This window comes from Salvelinus namaycush, chromosome 15 (genome assembly GCF_016432855.1).
Source record: "Salvelinus namaycush isolate Seneca chromosome 15, SaNama_1.0, whole genome shotgun sequence".
Taxonomy (NCBI): Eukaryota; Metazoa; Chordata; class Actinopteri; order Salmoniformes; family Salmonidae; genus Salvelinus; species Salvelinus namaycush.
The window spans coordinates 27,996,507-28,024,340 of NC_052321.1; the positions used below are offsets into that span (position 1 = coordinate 27,996,507).

Genomic DNA, 27,834 nt, shown 5'->3' on the forward strand with positions numbered 1-27,834 from the left:
AATGGTATACAACACAGTGATATACTCATTTACCACACCACCACCATGCAACTGTACATAGTAATGCCGCTAGTAAAAACATATTAGCACCACAGGAGAAATCACAGTGTTTAAAATGTGTCCTTTTGCATTTTAGCAATGAAAAATAGCCTCCATAAAATATAGGTGTCCCCACTAGTCAGCCGCTCTGCGGACACTTCAGAGCCGAAAATTGCATTTTAAACAATCCAGACCAGTGTGGTGACCACGGTTAATCATCAAGAAACAAAGACATCAAACAATACTTGATAATGAGAAAAATGCCTCCAGGATATTAGGAATGGGGGAGAGAGAACACAGCATGAGCCTCGCTCAGCTGCAGAGGTAGAGAGGCACACCAGCCACACAGACACAAGCCGCATTCGCAAACCCATCACACCCCCCACTCCCACCCCACCCACCCCACACACACTTTCTCTAAGCGGGGACAAAAAGCACACACACACACACACACCTACGATTCTCATGGAGTTAAAAAGCCATTAAAACATTGTCTCTTTTTTTAAGTTCATGACGAGATAATTAGAATTCAGCGAGTGGAGCCAGTGGTGAGATTAGAGCTTTGTGGAAATGTGCTTCATTTTGAACCTCACTGCATCACAATTGAACCCAATTATCTACAGTTAAAATGGCTTTGTGAGGGCCAGAACAATAAAACTCACACTGACAAAAATCCAAGGTAGATAAAATAGGAAGTTTTTATTGACAAAAGAGTAAAAAATAAGATTTATTTTCCCAGAGTAAAAAACATAATATTTCTTATTTTTCTATGGTATATGCATGGCTACAGGCTTGAGTTGTATTCGTATTTTACTGAGCTGACTATACATACAGGAGGGTATCTATTGAACACAATACACCCACAAATCGGCGTAGATATTTGTACAAATAAACTCCCATTTCAATATACTTAAAATCTCACTGTGCTGTTAGTTGACGTCTAGAACAGAGACCATTATTCCTTATATAAAAAGACTCAGTAGCCATATATATTTTGGTTTCTCAGCTGATAATAAATCCATACTTGCTTTCATCTCTAAACTTATTGGTGTCAGTTTAATTAGAGTTTAGCTGAAATCAGTAGTTGGGGGGCCGGGGTGTGTATGTTGTGTGTGTGTTTGTGTATGTTGTGTGTGTGCTTGTGTGTGTTTGTGTGTGTTTGTTTCAGGGTCCACTCTCCCTTTCCTCAGACAGGGTATTACTGGGTTATCCGTGATTGACGTGACTTTAACGGTTTGGCCAAATCAAGGCAGATCCAGCAACCTGGGCGCAACTACAGCATGTGCCGCCACCTCCGTCATGCAAATTGCACCCGGGCAGCCCGTTGACTATGATTAATGAGCCTGAGCTACAAGAACCTTTGTGTCCTAGTGCAGCCGTTTAGTGTGAAATACAATCCCCAAATATTATCTATCCCCTATTAATGCACTAAATGTGTTCAAACCGCACATGTTGTTTAGAGCAATTTACAAGGAGACTGAGGGGGAGAGTGTTGTGAGCACAATTGCATTTAATTACTTGCACCCTAATTAAATTCATTAAAGGATAATAAAACAAATGAAAGAAACAGTTTTGAAAGCACCAGCAAAACACATGTCTTGTCTTCCTTGATGTAAAATATGGATATGGGATTTTCAGGGGCAGTCATGCTGTTAGGGGGGATGTTTTTTCCAAACGCACGAATATGATACCTTGCTAATACTACAGGCATTTCCTGGTTATGGCTTGCCTCACGTTTAAACTGTGATTTTTTTAGAGCTAAGAAACCTAGACTTCCTGATGATTGGAGAGAATTTCTGTGGTGGAGAGGTGAAGTCACTGACTGTGCAAACAGTGGGAAAAAATGAAAGATTATAACAATATGGCTGCTGGTGTTCTATTACGAAATTGTACCTCGTATGGCGAATGATATAATATCATTGAAGATGGTAAGGTCCAATGTGTGAGGAGACAGGGGGAGAGTGCAATTTCCTTAAACATAGCATGATGTGTAAGGGAAATTAAAGAAGCTCACAAATCCTCCTCAGCATTAAACAGTTATGCATTGATAAAATCAATAAAGAAGCATGATCTTTATCTCACACGAACACGTACACACGTACACACACGCACGCACGCACGCACGCACACACACACACACACACACACACACACACACACACACACACACACACACACACACACACACACACACACACACACACACACACACACACACACACACACACAGAAACAAGCTCTCTGTCCGCTGCTAGCAGAATGTAAATGTTTCCCAGGCATTACGGTGTATAGCTAATTGCCATTACTAGCACTACAATGGTGTGCCGAGAGCTGTGGAGCAGAGATCAGTGCAGCGTCTCCTGGATATCAGAGGGAAACATCCTTTATAAATTCATCTCCCACTGTGAGCAGGCTTCACAGCTGGTTAACGGCACTGTGTGTACCGCTGCCCTGTTTACACACTGCCTCCAAAGCACTCCTCTCCTCTCTTCCCTGCATCCCCTCGCTCTTCTCTCTATCCCTCGCTCCTCTATCTTGCTCCACTTCCAGCTCCCGTCACAGCCTGCTGTGGCTCTCACTGTGTGAGACATACACACACACGAGCACACAAACTAACACACGCACACACACACACTGTACATACGGTACATCCAAGAACACAGAACTGCTCTGATCCCAGCCTTTGGAGCCATTACAGTACACTGCCTTCCCAACCTCTTCCAGATTTGGATCTTTTTATACCATCACATTACATTGCTCTTTTATACTACCTATTACACATGCTGCTCCCCACCAAAAACCCCTGATCCTTTGATACCTAGACGGGTAAACTGCTCCAGCCGCCCCTGACCTCAGCCTTTTATGGCAATCAGACGAGACTGCCTCAGAGGCCCTGATTTTATCTCCTCATACTAATCCCAGTACACTGCTCCCTTTTGTAGCACATCACGGTGCACTGAGCCCTTTTTGTCCCCGAGTCCAGGCTGGTTCACACAACCCCCAGAACGGGGCTCATCACAGCCATCATACTACACTGCCCCACAACAATACAGCTTTATTTTGATACACCACAGGTCAGGTCAGAGTGAGTCTGGCTGGCCCGTGACACCTTTGTGTTCGCCATAAAGGGAAAACCACGTTCATTCATACAATGTACTAATGCCATGTGCTGGAGGTGTAGTGATGTTATGATAAAATGTGACATATCATGACAAAAGTATTGATATAATCCTATGACTCGGGACACAATAAAATTTGAAAGAAAAATAGGTGGATCAATTTGTTTTTCTTTTATCATTTGTTGTGATTTAGAGATGTAATTCAAGTTATGAAATGTTTTATAATAATTTAAGCTCCAGACCATTCTAGGGTAACAAAAGAAATCTAGCGTTTGCCTATTGTACAAAATGTAATAAATAGTCACCATAGAAATGACTCGGTTATATTGCTGTAGCCAGCTTTCCTTCTATCAGGTACCTGTAAATGAAGTGTGCTGCTCAGAGATTAATTACACAATAAGACCATTGTAAAAAAATAAATAAGATATTGATCTGACAAAGTAGACCTTAAAAAGAGAGCACTCAATACCTGCATTATATAACATAGTCAAATACAATTAGGCCTACCCACAACTTCCCTAAAACCAGAGTACCACTGGTTTTAAATACTTATATAATATTTTAGCCATAGATCATGTCTGTACTCATATGATATTACATTTTGAGAATGATATTTGCAGTATAATAATAGGCTGAATACTTTATTATTTGTGTAGGCTTGTGTCCCAAAATAAAGAGGGCAATTCACTTCAGGCACACACTTCTGCACTAAGCTCAATACCCTGCTTTTACAAATCTTCTTAGTGTTGTCTAGTATATCATTATTCACAATCCCAGCTAAGTGTTCCTGTCACGGACACTCGGAGTATAAACTATGAAGAGCTCAAATGAAAGAAGATATAACACATCAATAAATGATGCCTGCCTGCCCCACAGCACCTACTCTAACTTGTTACACTTTCCCTCCAGACTTCATAAGAGCCAAAGTGTGCCCCAACCAAAGACTACTTTTAAAGACTAAAGTTTTCTAAACTACTCCATATGGAACCTGATCTGGAGTCAGTGGGGAAGGACAGCTTGAGATGTCGCTGGGGTTTTGGAGTTAAAAGGAATCCACTTTGTATTCATGTCTAAAAATCCAGATCTCCTGTCTTTAATTCCAAATCCCTTTAAATCACCCTTTGGCAGAAAAAGAGGATTACAGGGTTTTGGAAGGTGTTGATACATGGCTATGCTCGAGGTGGGTGTACAACTCTACTACTTAGAGGACATCAGTTTATAATAGGCAGTTTTGTAATCGATAGTTTAATTTCCAGATAATCATAAAAATATTTAAAAAATTCAGGTTGTCATTGTGAAAAACGTTCCAAGTGAATGTATTTTATTCAAAAAAAATTTTTTAAAGTATGCTTTCCCTTTCAATTCAGCTATTTTAGGCTATCAGAATTATAAAAATGTGTTTTTTATTTTGCTGTAGGGTTCCATTTATTGTTTAGGCTACTACTATATATAATTCATTATAATGAAAGAGTACCATGCATTGGTCTTGAATGGAGCATAATTTGTCCCACTGTATGCATTTCCTACCTATGCGAATGTATTGCTATGATATTACAGGTGATATTTTCCAAATCTGTCAAAGAAAGTTAACCAGGTCTTTTAGGTTTGATAGTGCTGTTGTTGGTATTGAATCACTGAAGCGAAGACCGTAGCGAGCCTATCCCTTGCCGGTATACTCAGCTCCTGCAATATAGACCAATAGGAGGGCTTTTCATACTGACGTGTATGTTTTAACTTTCTCGCGGTAAGAAACCAGGAAGTGTATTGTGCTCCTTGCATTTATTGTAATAACATTGTTTTACTGGAAAATAGCATTGTTTTTTCCTGTATTATATTGACTTAGCATTGCATGCAGTAGCTATTATTAAACTAGCGGACTATTTACTATCGTTTATGTGACCGATTTGAAAGAGTTTGATACGCTGAACAACATTGGTAGCTAAACAGCTAACGTTAGTTAGCAAGCAATTTCATAGCTGATTTTGCCATTGCGAGCTGATATCAGAACTTGCACGTTTTTGATTGTTGTCTTGTCTTCTATTTGTTTAGCCACGCAGATGATTAAAAATGAAGCTGTCTCGAGCTGAATACAAGGAGATAGTGAAATGCACCGAACATTTGAGACCCACGCGTCAGTGTATGACGATACTGAGGCAAAGATTTCCAAAGTAAGTGATGCATGTTTCAATATAGTTTACCCTATTGATATTGTCATAAACTCTTGCTATGTCCTTGATGCTTGTTGTCCTGCTGTATGAGCCTATCCCTGCATAATTTTGTAGCTCGAAGCTGTTACGAGCTTTTCGGCACATTCCATAGCTAACGGGATTTCCACATAACACGATAATTCGGATAGCCGTGCTAGCTTCGCCCTCATGTGAGTGTTAGCAAGCAGGCTAGGTAGTGCTACAGACGGGTCTCATAGACTGGACGTAACATAGTAAAACAGGAACCTCAAATTAATTATATGTTACGTTTGGTATGTTTACATAAGAAGAGTTACTTAAGACAAAAGAAAGAGGGTGTTTGGGTGAGCGTATAACGCGAACGTCTAGCCACCCCAAAGGTTGTGTGTTCAAATCCCATCACTGATAATGATACAATTATAGTTAATTAGCAACTACTTGCTACATTGCAACTACTTACAGTAGCATGTTAACTAACCCTTCCCCTAACCTTAACCTTTTTAGTTAACCAGGCCTGGACAATTCCAGTCCTTGGGGGCCTGATTGGTGTCACATTTTCCCCCCATCCCTAGCAAATACACCTGATTTAAACTAATTGCATTTTTAACTGAAGATCATGATTAGTTGATTATTGGAGTCAGGTGTGTTAGTTGGGGGGGGGGGGGGGGGGGGGGGGGTGTTAGTTGGGGCTGGGGAAAGTGGGACACCTATCAGGCCCCTGAGGACTGGAGTTGCCCAGGCCTGCACCCTAACCTTAACCCCTAGTGGTAGCTAACGTTAGCCACCTAGCTAACATTACCCACAATAAATTGGAATTTGTGACATATCATACGTTTTGGAAATTCATAACATTAAAACAAATTGTAATTAACATATCATATGAAATGGATGCTGAACATCCAACAGTTAATACATACTATACAAAATGTAACATACCTTACTACACTGAACAAAAATATAAATGCAACAATTTTAAATATTTTACTGAGTTACAGTTCAAATAAGGAAATCAGTGAATTGAAATAAATTCTTTGGGCCTAATCTATGGATTTCTCAGGACTTGAAATATAGATATGCATCTGTTGGTCACAGATACCTTAAAAAAAAGGTGGGGGCATGAATCAGAAAACCAGTTAGTATCTAGTGTGATCACCATTTGCCTCATGCAGCGTGACACATCTCCTTCACATAGAGTTGATCAGGCTGTTGATTGTGGCCTGTAGAATGTTGTCCCACTCCTCTTCAATGGCTGTGTGAAGTTCCTGGATATGGGCGGGAACTGGAACATGCTGTCGTACACGTTCATCCAGAGGATCCCAAACATGCTCAGTAGGTGACATGTCTGTTGAGTATGCAGGCCATGGAAGAACTGGGACATTTCCAGCTTCCAGGAATTGTGTACATATCCTTGTGACATGGGGCTGTGCATTATCATGCTGAAACATGAAGTGATGGCGGCAGATAAATGGCACGACAATGGGCCTCAGGATCTCGTTCACGGTATCTTTGTGCATCCAAATTGCCATTGAAAAAATGAAGTTGTGTTTGTTGTCCGTAGCTTATGCCTGCCCATACCATAACCCCACCGCCACCATGGGGCACTCTGTTAACAATGTTGACATCAGCAAACCGCTCGCCCACACAACGCCTTACATGTGGTCTGTGGTGGTGAGGCTGGTTGGATGTACTGCCAAATTCTCTAAAACAACATTTAAGGCAGCTTATGGTAGGGAATTGAATATTCAACGCTCTTGCAACAGCTCTGGTGTACATTCCTGCAGTCAGCATGTCAATTGCACGGTCCCTCAACTTGTTACATTTGTGGCATTGTGTTGTGACAACTGCACATTTTAGAGTGGCCTTTTAATATTCCCAGCATAAGGTGCACCTGTGTAATGATCATGCTGTTTAATCAGCTTCTTGTTTTACCACACCTGTCAGGAGGATGGATTATCTAGGCAAAGGAGAAATGCTCACTAACAGGTATGTAAACAAATGTGTGCCCAAAATTTGAGAGAAATAAGCTTTTTGTGCGTATGGAACATTTCTGGGATCTTTTATTTCAGCTCATGAAACATGGGACCAACACTTTACATGTTGCGTTTATATTTTTGTTCAGTGTAGTAATACATTTATGGTTTTAGAAACATTACAAAGCATGCCCGTCTGGGTTTTTGGTGTAAATATTTAGGCTGGTAAAAAAAATCTGAGTGACATCAATCCACACACAATACCCCATAATGACAAAGCAAAAATTGGTTTTTAGAAATTTGTGAGAAAGAAAAATATCTATATTTTTTTATGACATTACATTCATTGTTATATTTATAGTTAGTAATCTAGTTAATGGGTTTTGAGTTTTCACTTAGGTGGTTAATTAGCCCCTAATAAATTAGCCTATGATATTAGTGCACATAAAGATGTGGGCAAATTAATCTCTATTGAATTAAATCAGACCATTCTGGAGACATTAAAAAAATAAATAATAATAAACACAGGCTGATTGTCAACTGAAAATGCATGAAATCACTGTATTAGGTTGCAAATAAAAATATTTTTAATCACAATATCAAAAGATAAAACAACTTATTTGTTGAATACCATCTCAGTAGTTTATTATACTTTTTAATAAAGCACTTTATTAAATGATTTAAGACAATACAAAAATTTTATGTTGCGTGACGCAGCGAGAGAAACAAAGATTGTGCGACCAAATCATGGGCTGGCGCCACGAACTGAAAAACGTTGTGGCACTAGTGCCACCAGGGGAAAATGTTAGTCTGGAGCCCTGTCTGAGTGGGAAGGGGAAACCTGAACTAGCTGTTATTGGCAGAGAGGTTTGTAACTCTCTTCAAAAAAATTGTTTTATTGGTCTATTAACTAATTTAACACCTGGTGCTGTCACCAGGCAGGCCAAAACTCCTCCCACCAAAACAGGCTGAAATTTCAGGCGGTCTTTTCAAACAGCTCTTACACTAAAAGGGAATAATTTGTACAATTTCACAGTATTATTCCAACTTCATAGTGTGGCAATAGAAAACATAGGGAATTACGTTTTTGACTGCACTGGGCCTTTAAATTACAGTAGAGGTTCTGCCTCTGCAACATAGCATGCTGTTGACTCCCACACCAGTAGGCAGCGCACTGTCTGTCCAGTCAAGGTCAATAGCCAATATTTTATTAAAGAAAATATCAATACAATGAAAACTGCACATTTTCATGCATTCATTGTGTTACGTGTCAGTAAGTTTAAATTAATATTTATTGCACTGGTTGTTGTAATTAATTAGCAATAGATACATCTTCAGTTATGTAGGCTGTTATATTAAGGGCAAAAATGTGTGCATTTATTTCAATATACTTTGTTCATAATGTCCTACTAAATTCAGCCTCTTTAAGAAATAATCCATAGACAGTACTTTTCAATGTCTCTGCATTGAATTTCATTACATTAGCGAGCCAGCCTCTCCTCTGGTCCACTATGTAGCTGGCTGCATGTTCAGAAATATAAGCGGGGGTTAATGGCTGTGTTGCGTTTCTCCATGACACTGAGGGGCCGCTCTTTATTGAATGTAACACGTGTAATCCCCCAAGGCCACCAGGACACCGCTAGATCCTGCCGAGGTCACTTACAAAGTCGAATGGATTTGGAGCTTCCTACTAGCATTGTGCCCTAATCACCGATAGAAGAAGGCACTGGGGTCCCCAAGGGGGACACAGCCTACTTTGAGCAGGCCTTTGTTCTTAGTGTCAGCATTTTACAGAATGTGATATGTGAAAAGTGCGTTTCAGCTACATATGTACCACCTTTTTGTCCATATTAGTATACATCATTGTAATGTTTGTTTAGGTTCTGAATGTGATCTTTTACCCCACAGTGTTTCTGTTTCTCAACCAAAACCTCTAACTACCACTATCCTTCCAGTAAGAACTGTTTTTCGGGGGTGATAACTGTATAGCGCTCCTCTCAGCGGTGCCGACTCTTTTGTTTAGTCTTAGCCGTTATTGTTATTATTTCTTTCTCGGAGAGGCCCCTGCTCTTTAAAAACCCTGAGTCTTGTCATCGGGCCTGACAGACAGGCACGGCAGCAGTGTTTTCACAGCCTGCAAAATTATTCTGCTTGTCCAATCAGCTGAGCCGGGCTCTGGAGGGTTAGTGATTGGACTGGCAGGAAATCAGGCTTATAAGACATAACATATCGACTAGGCCATCCATCATCTCTTAGCATGCGCTCAGGCACGGCAGGCAGGCAGGCAATCCCCCCCCCCCCAGTCTGACTGTGTGGGAGCCCTGCCACTGTGTAAATACTGGCCAGCCTGACTGTGGGCAGGGGGGTAAAGGAGTGGACTGACCCACATGGGGGTGTGCCAGGGAGAGGGGACAGGCAGGCAGGGAGAGGTATCACTGTCAAACCCGTATCACAATACTGCACGGTTCTGGTCACTATGGAGATAGAAGTAGTATAATGACCTGGCTCCTTTCTAGTCAGTGCTTTCATGGCTGTCATGTTAATAACAACTGTCTCACTGCAGATGGATGACAAGCTAGATGCAGGATCTGTTGACTGTGAATTCTTATAGGCCTGTTCTTTACTCTTAATATGGAACTGGTGATGTAGGCCTATGTCACAAAAATAAATGCAGAATATGCACGTTGTTTGCCCTGAATTTGAGTTGTAATACATCAACTAATTGGAAATTATATTTCATAATAGCATTTAGCATTCACTGCTTTTGATAGGAGAGTCAATAGGAAGAGGATCAAAATCCCAAACGATAATGATTGTGATAGGCCATTTCAAGGTCATTTCCACGGGGTGTCTGTCAGTCTTTCTGCTGGGATATGAGTAGGGATAGCGGGAGAAAAGGGGGAGGGAGAAAAGATGGAGAAAGGGAGGGATGTGCCGGCCGTGGTCCCTCGGCTGTGTCGCCTGCATAACACAGATGTTGGGAGTCATCTGTCAGCCTGGCCTCTCCTACCGAGCCCGGGCTGTTCTGAGGGGAAAAGAATTGGACACGGTGCTGTCACTTCTTACCCCCGCTCACAATGGAGGGACATGCAAATAGTCCCCCCCCCTTCCCCCCCTCCTCCTGCCCGGCCGGGGATGTCCCTGTTCCTGCCTAGTGTCTGGCTGCCTGGGCCCCGGCTACAATGAGAACCAGGGAGGCAGTGTAGCAGCAGCGTGGGGGCGGGAAATTGCTCAACACGGCCAATGTGACAACAGTCCCATCAGGCCTTTCTTTCGACCACGTATTAGAATTGGAAATGATGGGCTGCTGCTCTGAGGCCTCGCCTGGCTTCCCCCGGTCCAGAGGGGACCACAGTCCCTCCGCTCTCTTTGTCGAGAGAGAGACTTTTCTGGCCTTCTGCACTACTTTATGAATGAATTTGGATTTAATGTTACTCCCCTCTTTAAAACACCTTTCAGCTTATTCTGCATATGGCTCTTCTGAGTTAGAGAGAAAGGGTGTGGAAGTGGGGGAAAATAATGGGACTAACACACACACACACCCACACACAGCAGTTCCCTAGTGTGGAGTCCCTGAACGTTTTCGAATCGGGCCCTAATGTGCCGTTTTCATCAGCAGTGAGGCGGGCTGCAATATGGTGCCGGGGGCTCGCTGGGGGAATATGAATGTTGATTAAACATGCGTTCAGCCTTTTGAAATTCTGAAAACGTGTCAGAATAATGGATGTTGAGCAAATGTCAAGCATTTGTTAATTTCTCTGTTATTTGGGGTTTATCTAGCGTGATCTGGGGAGGAATCAGAGGCCAGCGTTGTTGTGGCATGTGTCATTGATATGGTGATTTCTTGGCTAGAGTCACTTTGTTTTTGATGGTAGTATTCAGGCTGGGGAGGACTTTGCTCATTGATTATTTATTAGGTCTATGGTTTCTCTATTACATGCCAGTTAATAAAGGATGTGGTATTATTCATTAATTAACTTCTGCGCTCGCTCTGCTTTAACATGCTCAGCTTTACACAAAGAGGATAGAAAATCATGTTGATTTTGGTCACATTGTTGACAAACGCTGTCCTCTTTATTTCTAGTTTCCGTGTTTTGCCCTATTTTCAGTTGGCACATATTTTGCTAAATAAATACTTTGTCCTTATACTGTTTTTGAAGACATTGTTGAGAGCTCTGTGGGAGATTTTTACTTCAAACTTTGAGACTCTTGAGACGAGGCTAGCTAATTAAACTACTGCATATCTTGGAAGAGGATTGTTCACACATGGCAACACACAATGAAAACATTCCTTGCTAAATAGCTCTGAAAACTCTAACACTTGGGTGATCGTATACTGAACAAAAATATAAACGCAACATGCAAGGATTTTACTGAGTTACAGTTCATATAAGGAAATCAGTCAATTGAAATAAATTCTTTAGGCCCTGATCTATTGATTTCGCATGACTGGGCAGGGGCACAGCTATGGTTGGCCCTGGGAGGGCATAGGCCCACCCACTTCGGAGCCAGGCCCAGCCAATCAGAATGAGTTTTTCCCCACATAAGGGCAGTATTACAGACAAATACTCCTCAGTTTCATCAGTAGTCTGGGTGGCTGGTCTCAGATGATCCCGCAGGTGAAGAAGCCGTATGTGGAGGTCCTGGGCTGGCGTGGTTACATGTGGTTGTGAGGCCGGTTGAACCTACTGCCAAATTCTATAAAATGACGTTGGAGGCACCTTCAATTCTTTGGCAACAGCTCTGGTGGAACTTCCTGCAGTCAGCAGGCCATTTCCATGCTCCCTTAAAACTTGAGATATTTGTGGCGTTGTGTGACAAAACTGCACATTTTAGTGGCCCTTTATTGTCCCCAGCACAAGGTGCACCTGTGTAATGACCATGCTGTTTAATCAGCTTTTTGATTTCCCACACCTGTCAGGTGGATGGATTATCTAGGCAAAGGAGAAATGCTCACTAAAAGGGATGTAAACTAATTTGTGCACAAAAGTTGAGAGAAATAAGCTTTTTGTGCGTAGGGAAAAATTCGGTGATCTTTTATTTCAGCTCATGAAACATGAGACCAACACTTTACGTGTTGCGTTTTTATATTTCTGCTCAGTGTAGAATCACATAATAACTTTACATTTTTTACTGTAAAATATAGTATATTTTGGCTAGATTTCATTGTTCCATTATTTTGTTTCTCTGTATAGTCTTTTCATTCTATCCTAAGAATGTGTCCTAGCATGGCCATTTTAACTGAGGGTGTCTCAACCTGGATGTGGTGATGACATTAGCCAGGGCTTGGTCTGGGTCTGTCTCTGAGGCTGCCAGATGGGCCAGTAGTGAGGTTTTGCCTAGCAGCCCACCTAGCGCTTCAGCAGCAGCCTCCGCTTCCCCTGGTCTGGATGACCACAGCACACGCCTCTGGCTCTCGGCTCAGACCAAAACACAAGCTGGCAGCTGGGGCTTGTGGGTGAAAACCCCCTAGCCAATAGGAGTGCTGTCTGGAGCAGGCTGGGATGCGGCCGCTGGCCGGGGAGACTAATCACAGAACTGAACGGGTTTATGTGGTCAGGAAGAATGGAGGGAGGAGAGAGATGAGGAAATAGTGAGACTGCTGAGATTGGAGGAAGAGAGGGGATAGAGAGAGAGAGAGAGGAGGAGTGAGACTATGCTGAGTTTACAGTTTGATGTCAGGTTGAGGAACTCATGAATAATAGATGTGATCAATTAGTTGATTAGGAAGCGGAGAAGTAATATGCTTCCTCTCTGGGATGTGTTGCTCTGGCCTCGGGAAGCTTCCCAAATTGTAATGCATTGGCTCATTGTGCTAAAAAGTACTCCAATAAACTGCTGCCAATCGCCAGACAGTGTTGTCAATGATGGCAGGAGGCTACTTCATTTTCTGTAATTTAGTGCATGTATAAGTAACTTTTTTGACGGCAACATCAGGAGAGGAAAACTAAATGAAAGTGGACAACATTCACTGTTTTCCATAGCAGACTGACAAACTACTCCAATAAAAAATGTGCCTTTTCAAAAATGATAAACAACACACACACGCAGCTATGCTGGAGACTGTAGCCCCGGGATCTGTTTGCATACTGGGATCAATTGCAAAGAGAAGAATGGAACAAATTGCCCAGAATGGTACAAGTGGTGTAGTTGTGCTTGAGAGAGTAGGCAGGCTGTTGGTCAGCGTTATGTGTTTTCTTGCCAGACCAGACTTGCTGCATGATGGATAACCAAGGCCTCATTTTCAATTTTCCACAAGAGTTTGCAGAGACTGCCATGATGACAATAGTTGCGCTATAACAATAGTAACGTGCCTTTTTTAATAGCTAGAACTTAGTTTGTCACGAATCACATATGGAGAGGCCACTACCTTTCATGACAAATCATAATTAGGTCTGTGATGGTGTTATGGGCCACAATATTTTAACCACATTTACATGAAAGTCCTGAGATCCTGGACACTCAGGACAGCTCTAGCGAGACACCATGTTTGTGAGCTTCTGTTAAATCAGTCTCTGGCTCTGTCCACACAGTGAAACTCCCCCACAGGGAGCTCCAGTAGGCTAGGGCTTCCTCTGAGTGAGAAGGAGAGTTCCCATCCTGTCTGTAGTATTGATGCTCCCTGGTGCTGATGGGAGTTGTGGTTCATTCCTGGGGGTTCCAATCACTCTGAAGCCACAGAGTAGAATTGGATTGTTCTCCTGTCAATGAAATATTTGACTTGTCTCTAGGTTGGTTTTCAATATGCGTCTGGTTGGTGTTCATCACATCTCTTCATTTCTTTTAAGGAGCATTTGTCATAATGTAACCACAGTGGTGATTTATGTTTGTATGTGGTAACATTTAAAGATATCTTCACAAGAAAATGAAAACATTTCTGTTTAACATCAAGATGACATTTTGCTAAATTTGATGTCATGAGTTTTGACATGAACATTTTCCATTCTAGATAGGCAATTGTAATGAAGGAAAACAACTTTAATGGTAAACATTTTTGTTCATAAACAAGTATTTGTTTGGAACGCCATGACTCTGAGATGCCTGTTTGTTTATGTGGTTTGTGGAAATGTATCACAGTTGTACGTTAAGGATTTTCCCTCTTGATTCCGTCTTGCTGATGATGGTAGACTTTGGTGACAAACAGATGTTGGCCCCTCTTATCAGCATGTGTAATTAGAGGGATTTGCATATGCAGAGTATTTAACAAAAAGCACATCCAGCTATATTTCTTTCACTACACAATGTATAATTTAAGGGAAAGAGAATGTATGTGTGAGATCTTTTCACAGAGATCATAACAAAATATAATATCCATGTATCAGATAATGCATCTTTAATTGTTTCTAGCCATTCCACTGTCGGCCATGTCACTGAGAATAGTTCATAATATCAACACCATGAAGGTACAGGGGCTTAATCAGACTACTGTCAACCATTGAAACGCTGACACCCGACACTCATACAGACTTTCCTTTTCATTATCACCCCCCCCCCCAATGTCCTTGGAGTCATTAGTAAAAAATGTGCCCTGCCTCGGTGAGCTTCATGCCCTGAAGAGTCACGACACGCACCGCTCTCTACATATAGGCTAGATGCTCCAAATGCTAAGTACTGTCACAGCATATGATACCCACGCCATTAGCCAGGTGGCTTTCATTAGGGGAATGACTGCTATCGTTTATAATTAATTATTTGTAAATAGGAAGATTCTGAAAATAATTGATAGCTTGTAGTATATGCCCTCAATTAATTAGCTAGCGAGGCAATCTGGTGGTAATCTCTTCACCGCTGGTTTTTTTGTTAAACGTTTTTGATTGTTTTTGATTAAAAGCAGTTTGCCTCTTCAATGGTTGTATTATGATGGTGCATTCTTTTCAGAACTATGTGTGATGTCATACTAGAGAAAAATAATGGCGTAAAAAAGGAATCCCAGACTAGTTTCATCCTCGAGGGCATTGGGGGACCCTGAAGCATTGACAACATATCCCAACCAGCATACGCAGACCCAATTTTGTTATTTACAATCTAATACACTCTTCAGTGTCCTACAACGTATAGGCCTTAAGTGTTCAACACATGGGGATGAATAATATATATCCCATGGTGAATTCTAGACGTGAACAGACAGTCCTAGCAGCGTAGTAACAAAGTGAACGTCCTAATTGTTTTAATCAAATCCGGAGCCCTACTATTTTGGGCTCTGTGCATATTAATGTGGCTGTCTAGGGTTGTGGGGCTGGGGAAGGGTAATTACACAGAGAGACAATGATTCCCTAACCACTCTTCTGTTTCCTAACCTTCTGTCTTTCTATGTTCACAATTCAAGGCCGCTGGGATGGATTCTGTTTTCCTATTTTTCCGGAGAGGTCATTGCGTCAGTCTCCAATTATGTTTTTGACCCTTGCAACTTCTTAATTAAATGTTTTTCTTCGACACTCAAGTTGCTGATGATGATTTAGATGGTTCTGAATAGGCCAACTATACCATATAACTCATCCAATTACAGCCACGCCTTAATATATACACTATGCATGATCTATTTAATGAGTGTTATCCTATTGGCTAAACAACACTACAGTCATAATATAGCTGCAGCTAGTCTGACCAAATGTTGACTCCCAGTGGGTCAGTGTCTGGGTCACTGCCTCCCTCACACAATGCAATCGTTACCTCTTCAGATTGACATATCATCAGCATCAGAGTGATATACCAGTCCATAGTATCTGTTAGGCAGACTGTGTTGGTGATGTCAAAACCGTCGCTGTATTCACTCCAGTGGTTCAACATGACATGGTCAACTGAGAAGAGGCAATGGCGAGTCCACTTCAATCTCTATTAAGAAACACGGCTTCATGAGCCTGCGTATTTACAGATGTAATCAGGGGTCGGGTTTTGTAGGTCAGCCTAGACACTGGACATTGTTATTGACCCCAGCTTTCCATGGGAAAGAAACTCAGAAAGAAAGATGGTGCCGGTAATGAAGCTGCTCGCCCCCTCCTCCTCCTCCTCTTATTTACCTTATCCTGTTTGTTGGCTTTTGTTGGTTTGTTTACTAGATACATACTGATGCATGAAATTAGATAGTATAATAAACCAATGTGCCTTGTTACTGTTATCTCCCGTCGCCATACACCCCTTCTCTGCAATAGGGTCCTTCTTGTTAGGATACATTGAATGGGTACACACACATTTTGGAGTCATAGCTAACGACAAGGTAATAGAATCTGGTTGAGCTCCTCCTTTGTCGTGAAATGCCTCTGTTTTTACATCAATGTGTGTGTTATCGCTGCCACCGAAGGGTCAAAAATCCTCTTATGAAGCAGAGCGAGCGGTGAGTGTGGGTAAATGTAATTCTGCTGTTGAGCAGGCTGGGAGATCAGACCACTATTGTAAGGCTCTGCGCGTGGCTCCATTTCTTTACCATGAAGTGAGCGTAGTTCACCAGGAGAGCACAGGTTGAATAGGCCTAAACATTAATGTAAAGCCTGCAATAACTTTATTATTCATGTGGAAAGGCAACATAGAATATTGCCTCATTGTAACACCTTGGCAGATTCTATAAACTCAGGACAAGCCTTGGTTTGTGTCCAGTTATCGAGAGCCCTGCCCTTCCACCTCCCTCGTCTCGTAATTTGGCTCTCCATGTCTATCTTTTGTAAACTTGGAAGTTGGAACAAGATGTTTTCATTCTTTCGATTCAGTGTTTTCACTCGGTTTCCAGGTGGGAGAAAAGCATCGCAGACAGAAGCGAAAAAGAAAAACATAACCCTGTTTCCAAAAAAATGGTAACCGTGCTGTTTGAAACCGATATGTTTTCACAGATATTAAAAGCAGTTTGTGTCCCTTTAAACTTAACAGGGTAAAGATTTAGCAATTAGGGAGTAATCACGCTCATTATACAGAGTAATCCATTTAAAACCTAACAGATGTCTGTTTCAGCAGAGGGAAGGAGGTGGTCCCACTCAGAGAATAGTGCTGTAATGTTGTTCAAATGCTCAGGTGCAAGGTTGAAGTGGTGAAGATTTTATATATATATTTTTTCTCTCCCCTAAGTGTCCACATGTTGACTGATTTTAATAGCTCATTTATTTGCAGTGGTCCCTACGTATCGTTGTAAATTAAGGCTGGGGCAGCCTCCATGTTTTTGTTCTCTGAGACCCTTTTTAATTTTGTCATATGTAACTTTTTTTTTTCTCCTTGTCTTAACTTTTTGAAAAGTAGTAGTTTGTGGTTTTGATGGTTGTCCACATGACGGGGACCAGCGCTAGAGACTTGCATTGTTGAGCATTACTCCTAGTCCTTCCACAGTCACAGCAGTAAAACTGTTTACCACTGACATCTGGAGAAGTTAACATTGAGGTTTTTGCGGGGTTTAGGCCTATAGTCATTATAAACTACTAAACTATTCCAGTGCTGTAGTCCTTTTTTATTAAGATATAGACACAAGTCAATGCTTCAGATTACTCTGGCGTTGTTTACATGTCACATGGTCATTTCATGGTTTGCAGTGATGGCCTATATGGACTCAATATTTCAATGCTTATAGGAAGCTAGGGCTTCTAGTCAGTATTTACATACCATTCTCAGGTGACTTGTAAAGAAAAGTCTATTAAATTTAACAATCAAATGTACTGAGAGTGGTATATGGAGACACAAAACCACAGGAGACCATCGTTCTCTCTGTGTGTGTGTGTGTGTGTGGTTTTGTTTGTACTATACGTGCACGATGTGTTGATGTGTGGGCGAATGTTTGTACTGTCCAATTAGAGAGAAAAAAATCTGTCACTGCTTTTAAATATTTTTGATTGAAAGGAGGGAGATTTAGGTGGGTGGGGGGGGAGAATCCCTGACGGAGCTGCCTGTTTCCCCCCACTGCCAGGTGTTTAACATTGACTAGAGCTGGAGATGAATGTAGCTTATGGCAACCAGTGGAATTGACCGACTCCTGGGAGTCTCAGCTTCCTGCCGTGAAAGTTAATATTTTCAAAGCCCATCAGATGCACTGGGAATGTTCTAGAGCGTCCCATAGGCCAGCACTGATAGTGAGGCAACCCCCCCCCCCCCCCCCCCCCCCACATACACACACTCCTAGAAATACATTTTGTTAGTGATGAGTGAGCCTTCTTTCTAGAAGGCTCACTCATCGCTAACAAAATGTATTTCAATATGTTGCCACTGAGCACTGTGTTCCCTGTACTGCTAATGGAAATGAACCCCATCAATTATTTACATGGATTTGCTTTGTTTCTCCCTCATGTTTGTGCCTTTTAGCCCGGCTACAAGGTAACGATATCGTCTCTGTGGTTTTCTACACCAGGATGCACTCAAAATAACGACAATGAATTGACGATGTTCTGTTCTACTGTGTTTGGGGGGGGGGTATTTGGTGTGAGCAAGAGAAGAAAGAAATCTCCAGCTAGACTATATTTTCTCTATTCTCATAGCACTCACACCAACCTCCCCCTTCTCCAGTCCCCCTGCTGCCGGACCATCGCGGCAGGAATCCTTTGTCCGAGGTGTTCATCTGGAACAACTTTGCCACACTTGTTTTCATGTTCTTTTAGATTACAGGGCAGCCGAGCCGGCCCTGGCTTTGAAGCTGTTCTCTCTCTCCCTTTGTCTCTGTGCAATGCACTCTGGTAATTAACTTTGTCCTTCTTTTATTTGTTCCAGTCACTCGCAGTCCACTCTTCTGAGCATCTTCTCCCTGGAGTACCAGGTTAGAATTTTTCTTCCTTTGTGATCCCTGACAGGTGCCTAATTGAATGATGAATGTCCTTTTATTTCTTTGTAATTGAACTGCCAGCTCTCTGATTGGTTTGGAGGATGCCCCCCCCCCCCTCCTCTCTTTCACGTGGAGGGCCCTGCTTGCATGAGTCTATGTGGATGTCTGCCAAGCCTTCCCATCCATCTGTCTAATAACATCTAGCCGCTGCTTATTTGGTGGACCTGTAATAAATTATGCTAAACCATTATTATTCTGACAATAATCATTTCCCCGTGTAGTGCGGCTGCGTGTGCTAAATGTTTGCTGACTCGCACTGTCACTGCCGCTTTCCACGTCTGACAGCGGATGATGATAAATGACCGCTGCCGCGAGTGGCAGAAGGCAGCACAGGCAGAAAATGGAGTAATTTATCATCCCCCTGACAGGTGTCAGTCACACCGCACGTCTCCACGGAATTACATTTTTTTGTGTAGTAGTTTTTAAATAAGTCGTTTTTTAAGCAATGCTCTTTCTCTCCTATCCCTCTGGTTAAGATGGGTTCAAATTGAATTGCATGATGGAAATACGTTACGTTGGGGTGGCAGGCGGCGGAATAGGTCGCTGTTTGAGCGAGGCGGGAAATGAATACACGGTTTTGAGTAGGGGGTTGAACAAGGTTGCCTTGACTCGCTGTGAGACCCTGGGCAAACTTATTGAGATTCAATTACTATGACCCCTCTCTCACAGCCTGTTCATACACGATATCATAGAGCACCCAAGGCGGAGTGATTCAGGGGAAAGAAAAGCTTTGTCTTTGTACTGTATTGCATGGATAGCAAGTTTACCATATGGATATCAGCTATAGCATGTGTATAATGTCTAGCAAGCGTATTTATTTATAATTTGCTATTAATAATTACACCATTATAATATGTTGTATTTTGTGTTAAAATTAAATGCGTTTCGTTTTAGTAACACTATATGTACTCTTTGTTCCAGAAAAGGACCAAAAGAACCATGTCAAGGCTTCAAGCCCCAGATTGCATTGAAAGCTACTACCAAAGGTACGGTCTCCCCCCCCACCCCCGCCCAGGAAGGGAATCATTCATGTTGCATGATAGGAAGTGGACAGGGCTGAGAGTAGGTGGGCCTCCATGACAGATATAATCTCCTCCAAACAAATCACCACCTTTAGGATTCATTCCAGACCTCCACATGCACCTGCTGAAAAGAGAGAACAGCAGTTGGACATTTGGCTTACACAGGCTTGTGATGGGCTGATTATCCCTAATTCTGTTAACTGTTAAACTAATAAATCCGTTGGTTTTTTGTACAGGCTAAAGGGGAAGTCTGAGAAAGCGTCTTCGCATATCACAATCAGCCTTTTTTCTAGCTTATTAAGCCATTGTTCTGTTGGAAACGAGGCCTGGATAATGCACTTCTAATCCACTTATATAACAACAAACCTCAGAGATGATCTGGGAAAGATCTGAGGGAGCTTTGGTGGTTTCAGTTAGCGAGGGGGGAAAAAGCAGTTTTGGGCGGGCAAAGAGAGGGGAGTTGACTAACTAACTATCATGCTTGGCTGGCTTAAAGGAAGTCTGAGTCTTCTAAGCACTGCCGTTTTAACCACAGCAAGCCTGCCAAATGCCACTGAGGCCGGAGTCATCAGGGACATTGACATGTTTTGGTTGGCCTGGTCTCGTCACCTCTCCCCTTCTGTCTGCCTTTGTGGGCTGTTATTCTTTTCACCGCTGTCTGTTGTCTCTTTTTTATAATGAAGGTACCTGAGCGAAGCCAAGGCACGTCCCTCTGTCCCTGTCCTTTTGGAGCTGGCCAATGAGGTAATGTCATATAACCTATATGTCTCCCCCCCTCCCCCCATCACACTTGATGTTCTACTATTTTATTTTCCATTTGAAGTGCACACAAGCAAATCTTGGTACAAACATAATTATCCCCTGAATACCCCTGAATGCGTTTCAAATAATCGTTTTTCCCTGTCTGTTAGCGATTATGAAAATTGGACAAATGGTCCGGTCTATTAACCAATTATTTAATGTAATTAGTCCTTTATCCCCTTTAACGCAGATGTGAAAATAGTTTGTGCTTTATTATGTCATTTTTATAATTGACATTCAAAACTGCCACAGTTGCTTCAAACTGCAGACAGGTGAGGTGCAGGCAGGTCACCGTCATCACAATATTGTTTTAATCGGGCAGCACATTTTCCAATCACACCAAAGAAAGAAAGATACCCAAGAAAGATACAACCCCACTTAAGCCTACATGTTTGGGGTTTGCAATAATATACATTTTCTTACAACTCAAAATATGTAATGCTAATTGAACATGTACCAGTTAGGTCGAACGTCAGAGTATGAATTATGTTTTGGGCGATCATAGGTTACAATGAGGGATTTATTCACTTCAGAAATGGTGTGTGAAAGCGCTTGGTGTTTGTTTTAAAAACAGTCTTGGTGCTGTGAGTATTAAAGGGTTACACACGGCCAAGCTCCAACATATCACAAGAATGAATGTGCTCTGCGCTATCTGGTGTCTCCTGTGCATTGCAGCCAGTCAGCAAATGAACAATTAACATTGCGTTAGTCTCACGGTTTAATGGGTAGTGAGAAGGTGTTTGGTACAGGAGCCCTAAGATGCCATGCTATTATGGTAGCTCTTCTCACACCCGCCACATCCTCAGTACCATGGGAAAATGTAGCGAAAGGCTTGATGAAACAAGAAGCCTGGAATTAGATGTTTACCCAGATAATAGCAGAGATGAGGATTTAATATCCCCTTCCAATAATGATCATGTTTGTTCACATGTGTTGCTTCTGCCACAGGTATCTAGGTAATGGAGAAAAACATGAAATGTAGTCACCTCTCGATCAAAAAACATCAACAATATTGCTCAGTTCATGACTTGCAATTTCAAAGCATATTTGTCTGTCCCCTTAAACCTTCTTTTAAATGGCAATCAACATTTTTATTGCAGATGCTTCAAACCAAGCAATGAGATTCCATGCTTCCCTTTCTAAATCTGAATAGTTCACATGCATCAGTGGCACCTCAAAGCTAACTGTCATTATTCATTCTCCATTTAATAGACATATGATTTTTTTTCAAAGGATTAAACTCAGGTCGGAGATAACTGTCTATGAACCATTTAACTGTCATTTTAATACGCTACTTAACATTTAAACCAAGCACTCACGCTCTCGCAGACAGCTAATTGATCTAGTTTCAGCCCTTTATGTGACAATATACACTATCTCCAACAGGGGGAAATAGTTTTCATCAATGTTAATCATCTTTTTTCCCCCTGAAATATTCTGCTATGCTTATATGTTTTTAAAAGTTTTTGATTTTCATACCCTTTTTTATGGTGCTTCGTGAAGGTCAGTTAAACACATATGCTTAAGGCAACAGGCATTAGACGGCATTAGACTGTCTGTGAGTGTGACACCTTTTAGCATCAGGGGCTGATAAAACCAAAGCTGCAGAGTTTTTCTTTTTAACGGTAATTATTTTCAGCAGGCATTCAAGGGCCTGTGAATCTTAGTCACATGTTAAACTCATGAAGTGCTGCGATTTGAGAAGCTATGAGATGGACTGATGATTAATATGAAAATTAGGGAGACGCAAGTACCTGAACTAATCAGGTGGTCCTTATGCAGGCTGGGCCAGCGTGGGTAATGTCGCCATTTCTCATGTGTCAGAGCTGATGTGGGTTACTCGGGATGGGATGCTCTCTCGTTATCTAAAGGGTTGATGTGAATAGAAGAGGGAGATGCGTCTTGGATGAGGGGGAGAGATGGAGAGAGGTAGAGCCCTGTAGGCTACACAGACGCTGTCTGAGCTCCCTCTCTAATGAAGATGAAGATTGTCTCCTAACCTCTGTAATAATTATAGACATGTTTGGTATTTAGCTAGCTGCCTTCTGTATTCAGAATTATGGAGATGGTTAACAAATACTACCGGCGTTGTCTTAAAGTCTTTGTGTGGAGTGGAGAGCTCTGCTTCCAGCACCAGCAGGAAGGATCACAGAGGAGATGAAACACTACAATCTCTAAACAAGCTAAGAGCAAATTCACTTTGGGGCCCAATTATGCTAACAAGAGAAAAATGTTCCCTGGCTGTTAGAACAGTCGGTTTCTTAAAGTCGCTGGAAATTGCACACATTTTACTAGTCACGCTTGTGTATTACTAAGGCAATGGTGTTATTAGGTCATTTGTCATTTCATGTGTTTTCCATTTTTATATTGTGCTATATTAACTCTGTCCAAATGGCATGTTTTTGTGTTATTTCCCAAACGGTTTGTTACATTTCGGAAGCTATCAAATTTGTTTCCAAAGAAACTTTTTTGCTCAAATTGTTGCTCTTCAGAGTTCTTGTTTATAGATGTTTTGTTTTTAGCCTCCACAATTGGTGTACATATCATTATGTCTTGCCTGTCTTGACACTCTGAGCTGTACAGTATATGGGGCAACAGTGCAGAATGAGTAGAGAAATGAAATGGGAGTGGGCTGGGAGGTTGTATACCAGATACCTTGTTGTCAGATTCACACTGCTAATCAGGCCCCCAAATCAGTCATTAGTGTTCCTCTACCTGTCAGGCTTACCCTTGATCTCCATCTGACTGCAGCCCTCTCACTTCTCAAGGTGTCTTGCCTTCCTTCCCTTCAAAGACTGGCTCTGCCATAGGTCCTCTCCTCTTCCTCTTCCAGGGCCTGTGATATTAGGCATTGTACTGTAGTTACCAGCTCCCGTCCCTCTGGTCTGTCCTGTGTTTCTGCCTTAGTAATCTTCATATGGTTAAAGCTCTGATTGTGTCTCTAGGTTGGATGGGTTTGTTGTTGGCCTTTTCATTTCAGATGATGTGACTTGCACCTTCCATGTCTCTCTCGATAGAGGTGAAGGCATTTCAAGCTGGTAGCTTGGCTATATTAAGAGCCCTTTTGTTCCAGAAGGAAACATTAGTGCGAAGGAAGACTCCCAAAAACGAAATTTAAGTTAGGGCTGCTGTCGACAGTTGGGTCAAGGTTGTAAAACAGCACAATATAGGCCTACTGTAATTTGGCCCCATTAGAAATGTCATTATGTCTGTGATGTCAACCCAACACGGACAGCCAATGTTTTTCCAATGGAGTCATTCTTACTTCTTAAAAAAAAAACTCGCACCCAAATGATCCAAAATTGTGGGAATGTCCTTGAATGTCTCACAATTGTGCCATTCTCTGTGGAGGGAGAAAAGCAAAGTCCCTCCCCTGCTCTGTTTTGATTTGAACTATCTAGATCCCTTAACAACATAATACTCACCCACTCTTCCCCGTTGTTGTTTTAACCCCATCACAGGTGGACCTCTCCCCTGCGCTCATGGCTCGCGTCATTGTGGACAGGTTCCTTCAGGATCAGGAGGGCGGTGTGTGTGAGTAGGGTCTTTCTCTCTCTCTCTCTGGTTCTCTCTCTGGTTCTCCCTCGCTCTCTGGTTCTCCCTCTCTCCCTCTCTCTCTGGTTCACTCTCTCTGGTTCACTCTCTCTGGTTCACTCTCTCTGGTTCACTCTCTCTGGTTCACTCTCTCTGGTTCACTCTCTCTGGTTCACTCTCTCTGGTTCACTCTGGTTCACTCTCTCTCGTTCTCTCGTTCTCTCTTTCTCTCATTTTTTCTCTCTCTCTCGTTCTCTCTCGTTCTCTCATTATCTCTCTCGTTCGTTCTCTCTCGTTCTCTCTCTCTCTCGTTCTCTCTCTCTCTCGTTCTCTCTCTCTCTCGTTCTCTCTGCTTCTCTCTCTCTGCTTCTCTCTCGTTCTCTCTGCTTCTCTCTCTCTCTGCTTCTCTCTCTCTCTGCTTCTCTCTCTCTCTGCTTCTCTCTCTGGTTCTTTCATTGGTTCTCTCTGTCTTAATTCCCTTCCAAAGGGAAGCTGTAGCAGCAGTGCTGCTGCTGATGTTCAGCCCACACAGTCTTAATGAGAGACAGGCCACTGCTACTACCTGGGGCAGATGACTGACAATTAAGCACTCGGAAGACCACCCACCACTTAACTGCTGTTTAGATCAATGCTAGTTCATTTCATCAGTGTTATTTATAACCCCCCTGATCTCCCCCTCCTACTCCCCCCACCCTCCCTCCTTTTCTTCCTCCCTCCATCCCAATTGGGCTCCACTAAGGAAATGGAATTGAGGGGAAAGTGTGGCAGAAAAAGCAAACGGTTGCTACATTGCGCTGATGGACACATGAGGCGAGAGTGAAAATCCAGACACTATCTTTCTTGAAAGTGTCCCAAAGATAGACCGTTTGAAAACCAGTCACGGTGCATCCTGGTTAGTCTGTTTTCTTTCATGGCTTGACATTACTGGAGTCATGGAATGTGTATAGATATTGTAGATTTTTTTTATTTTAAACCGTTCATGTCTTTTTGATATCTAATGTTATTCATATTTAAAACCTTAATATTCATGAAATATTCAACACCTTTAAACCTTTTGATAGTCTTGAAGACTTCAAGAAAATATATTATTATTACTAAAGTGTATATATACCAATTAAACAAATATTCTATGAAAAGTTGCACAAATCATCACACCAATATACATAATAGCAAACTGTGATTATTTTGATTATCACAGTCAACAATACTCCTCCTTCGCCCATCCATACAGTCACAGTTACCACATACCTTGTAAACCCACAATAACATGCTAACATTACAAAGAGCAACAGGATGGTGAACCAGGAGTTAATTTGCCACTGGGCGAAGAAAAAACATTTAGTTATTTTCCAAGTGTCAACTGGATGATTAAAACGGGCTGTTAAGTGAGCTCGGGGGACTTGCCTGTAAAAGGTTTATGAGTAATATTCACAGCCATATTCAAAGTGAGCCGTGAACACCAGGGTAATTGCTCTCTGTCCATCTCTGCTCCACCAAGCGCAGCACATCAACCCAACCGGTCGGGCCTCTGTATATTTGTCTTGTTGCTTATTCTGAGGAGAAGAGAGGAGGGGAAAGGACAGAATATTGGCTTTTGGTATTTCATAGTCCTTCACCACTTCACCCTCTGTGTAATGTTTGCCTTTGCTGGCTGACAGTCTAGGTCTCTGGACTATTCTCGGTTGCAGCATAAATTCTCCCCTTCGTTGATGCAGTGGAAAACACGACCTGATATGCAAAACATTCAGGAGGACATACTGTAGCCTGCTTGTTTGGCAGGGTTCTTTTTCTTAAGTATCTCTACTTTCTTGTGTGGTTTGTTGGTATTTTTCAGCCCTGAGACTTCACGTCGTCACCATTTGATTCTGTGATCCTTTACCTCACCTAATTCATTCAGATGAGTGTTCTGTGTTCATTTCCTTCTAATTCCTCTCATTCACTGTCGCTCTCTTCCTCTCTGTCACTCATACACATCCCACACACACACAAAGATCCCACATCATTTCAACAGACACATCCTGGAAAGTGTGTGCCAGTGGGTGCTTTATGAGTGACTCACATGGTGTCAAAACACAGCGCCTTCGATTTAATCAAGAAAGAGATTAAAGTGGATGTGTGTTATTTTCAACTTCTCCACAGCACAGCCATTTGTCAAAGTCAAGTCTGTGATTGCTTTGGACCACCGTTATCCACTGCCTGTCAAAATAGTAGTCGGAGTAGTGTGTAGAACAAGGCAAACCGAGGCATTCTCTGTCTGAGACGCTGCCTGGGAGAGTCAACCTGCAGCCCACACAGAACCCAAACACTGGAACTAGGTGAGATTAGCTTCTTGAAGGCTGTACGGTAGGGATGGGCATTTGAAATGATTTCTCTATTCAAATAGTATCATGACATTTTTTTCAGATATCCGCATAGTCCAAGTTCTATACTCAGACAAGTGATGGGATATTGGACTGTTTAAATAAGAGTGCCCATCCCTACAGTACAGTATAGATGTTGGGATCACACACGAAGGTGAAAGGAACCTTTGCGACGAGGGATATGCATTTGATGTAAAAACAGACTTTCAATATTTATTTGCACACGTATGTGCTTGCATACTTATTAGTAAGGTTTCTGTAATGCAACATGTAGCTTTGTGGTGACGACAAGCATCCAAATTGTAATGACTAAGACAAATCATTTGAAAATGAAAAATGTCTATATTCTCAATCTCTTGACAATAAAATGCCAAATGATGTATAGGCTGTACAAAATAGATACATTCATGAATACAAATATAGCCCGTCTTCAAACATGACATAGTCAGTCTGTGTCATCCATGCAGCTTTCCCATGCGGAGAGCTGGCTCTCTGCTGCTAGCCAGCCTGTGTGAGTGTGACTTAGAAATTGACACAGCCTCTCTCTATCGCCTCCCCTCGCAGTGGTGACCTGCCTGGCCTTTGACAATCAAGCGCTGCACACACAGGCTCCGCGGTCAAATCTGGAACCTCCCTGTGTGTATATTAGACTTATGTAATGTGTTTCCATTATGAAACAATGCTAGGATAATTGTATTTGCTGGCAATTAGCTAACAGGTTTGTTCAGGGCTATTGGCAGGCGTATCAATCATTTGCCGCCCCCCCCGCCGGACACACTGTGTGGTGTGTGTGTCGCAGGAGAGCGAGCAGTCTGCAGAGATCAATAGACTTCTCCTATATAAGGGATCTACCCCCAACTGGGTGAGCGACTCCTTGGACTAGCGCCATCCTTTTTTATTCTCCTCTTTCCTTTGCATTTAAGAGACACAGAAATGGGGCCTTTGGGACTGTGGAATATATGTACAATCACTACAGCCAGATCAATACAGACTTTTAAATTGTTTTCTGTCTTTTCCT

At 42.1% G+C, this 27,834-nt stretch overlaps 1 protein-coding gene across 1 annotated transcript in view; it reads left to right on the forward strand.

Annotated features, from left to right (window-relative positions):
* Positions 1–4,995: 4,995 nt before the first annotated feature.
* cdin1 (CDAN1 interacting nuclease 1) overlaps positions 4,996–27,834 on the forward strand; it is a 71,325-nt gene continuing 48,486 nt past the window's right edge. The window contains exons 1-5 of the mRNA XM_039008993.1: positions 4,996–5,326; positions 18,988–19,033; positions 20,021–20,085; positions 20,805–20,865; positions 24,384–24,456. Coding sequence (XP_038864921.1) covers positions 5,226–5,326; positions 18,988–19,033; positions 20,021–20,085; positions 20,805–20,865; positions 24,384–24,456 — 346 coding nt within the window. The 5' untranslated portion in view covers positions 4,996–5,225. The remainder of the gene's footprint in view (positions 5,327–18,987; positions 19,034–20,020; positions 20,086–20,804; positions 20,866–24,383; positions 24,457–27,834) is intronic.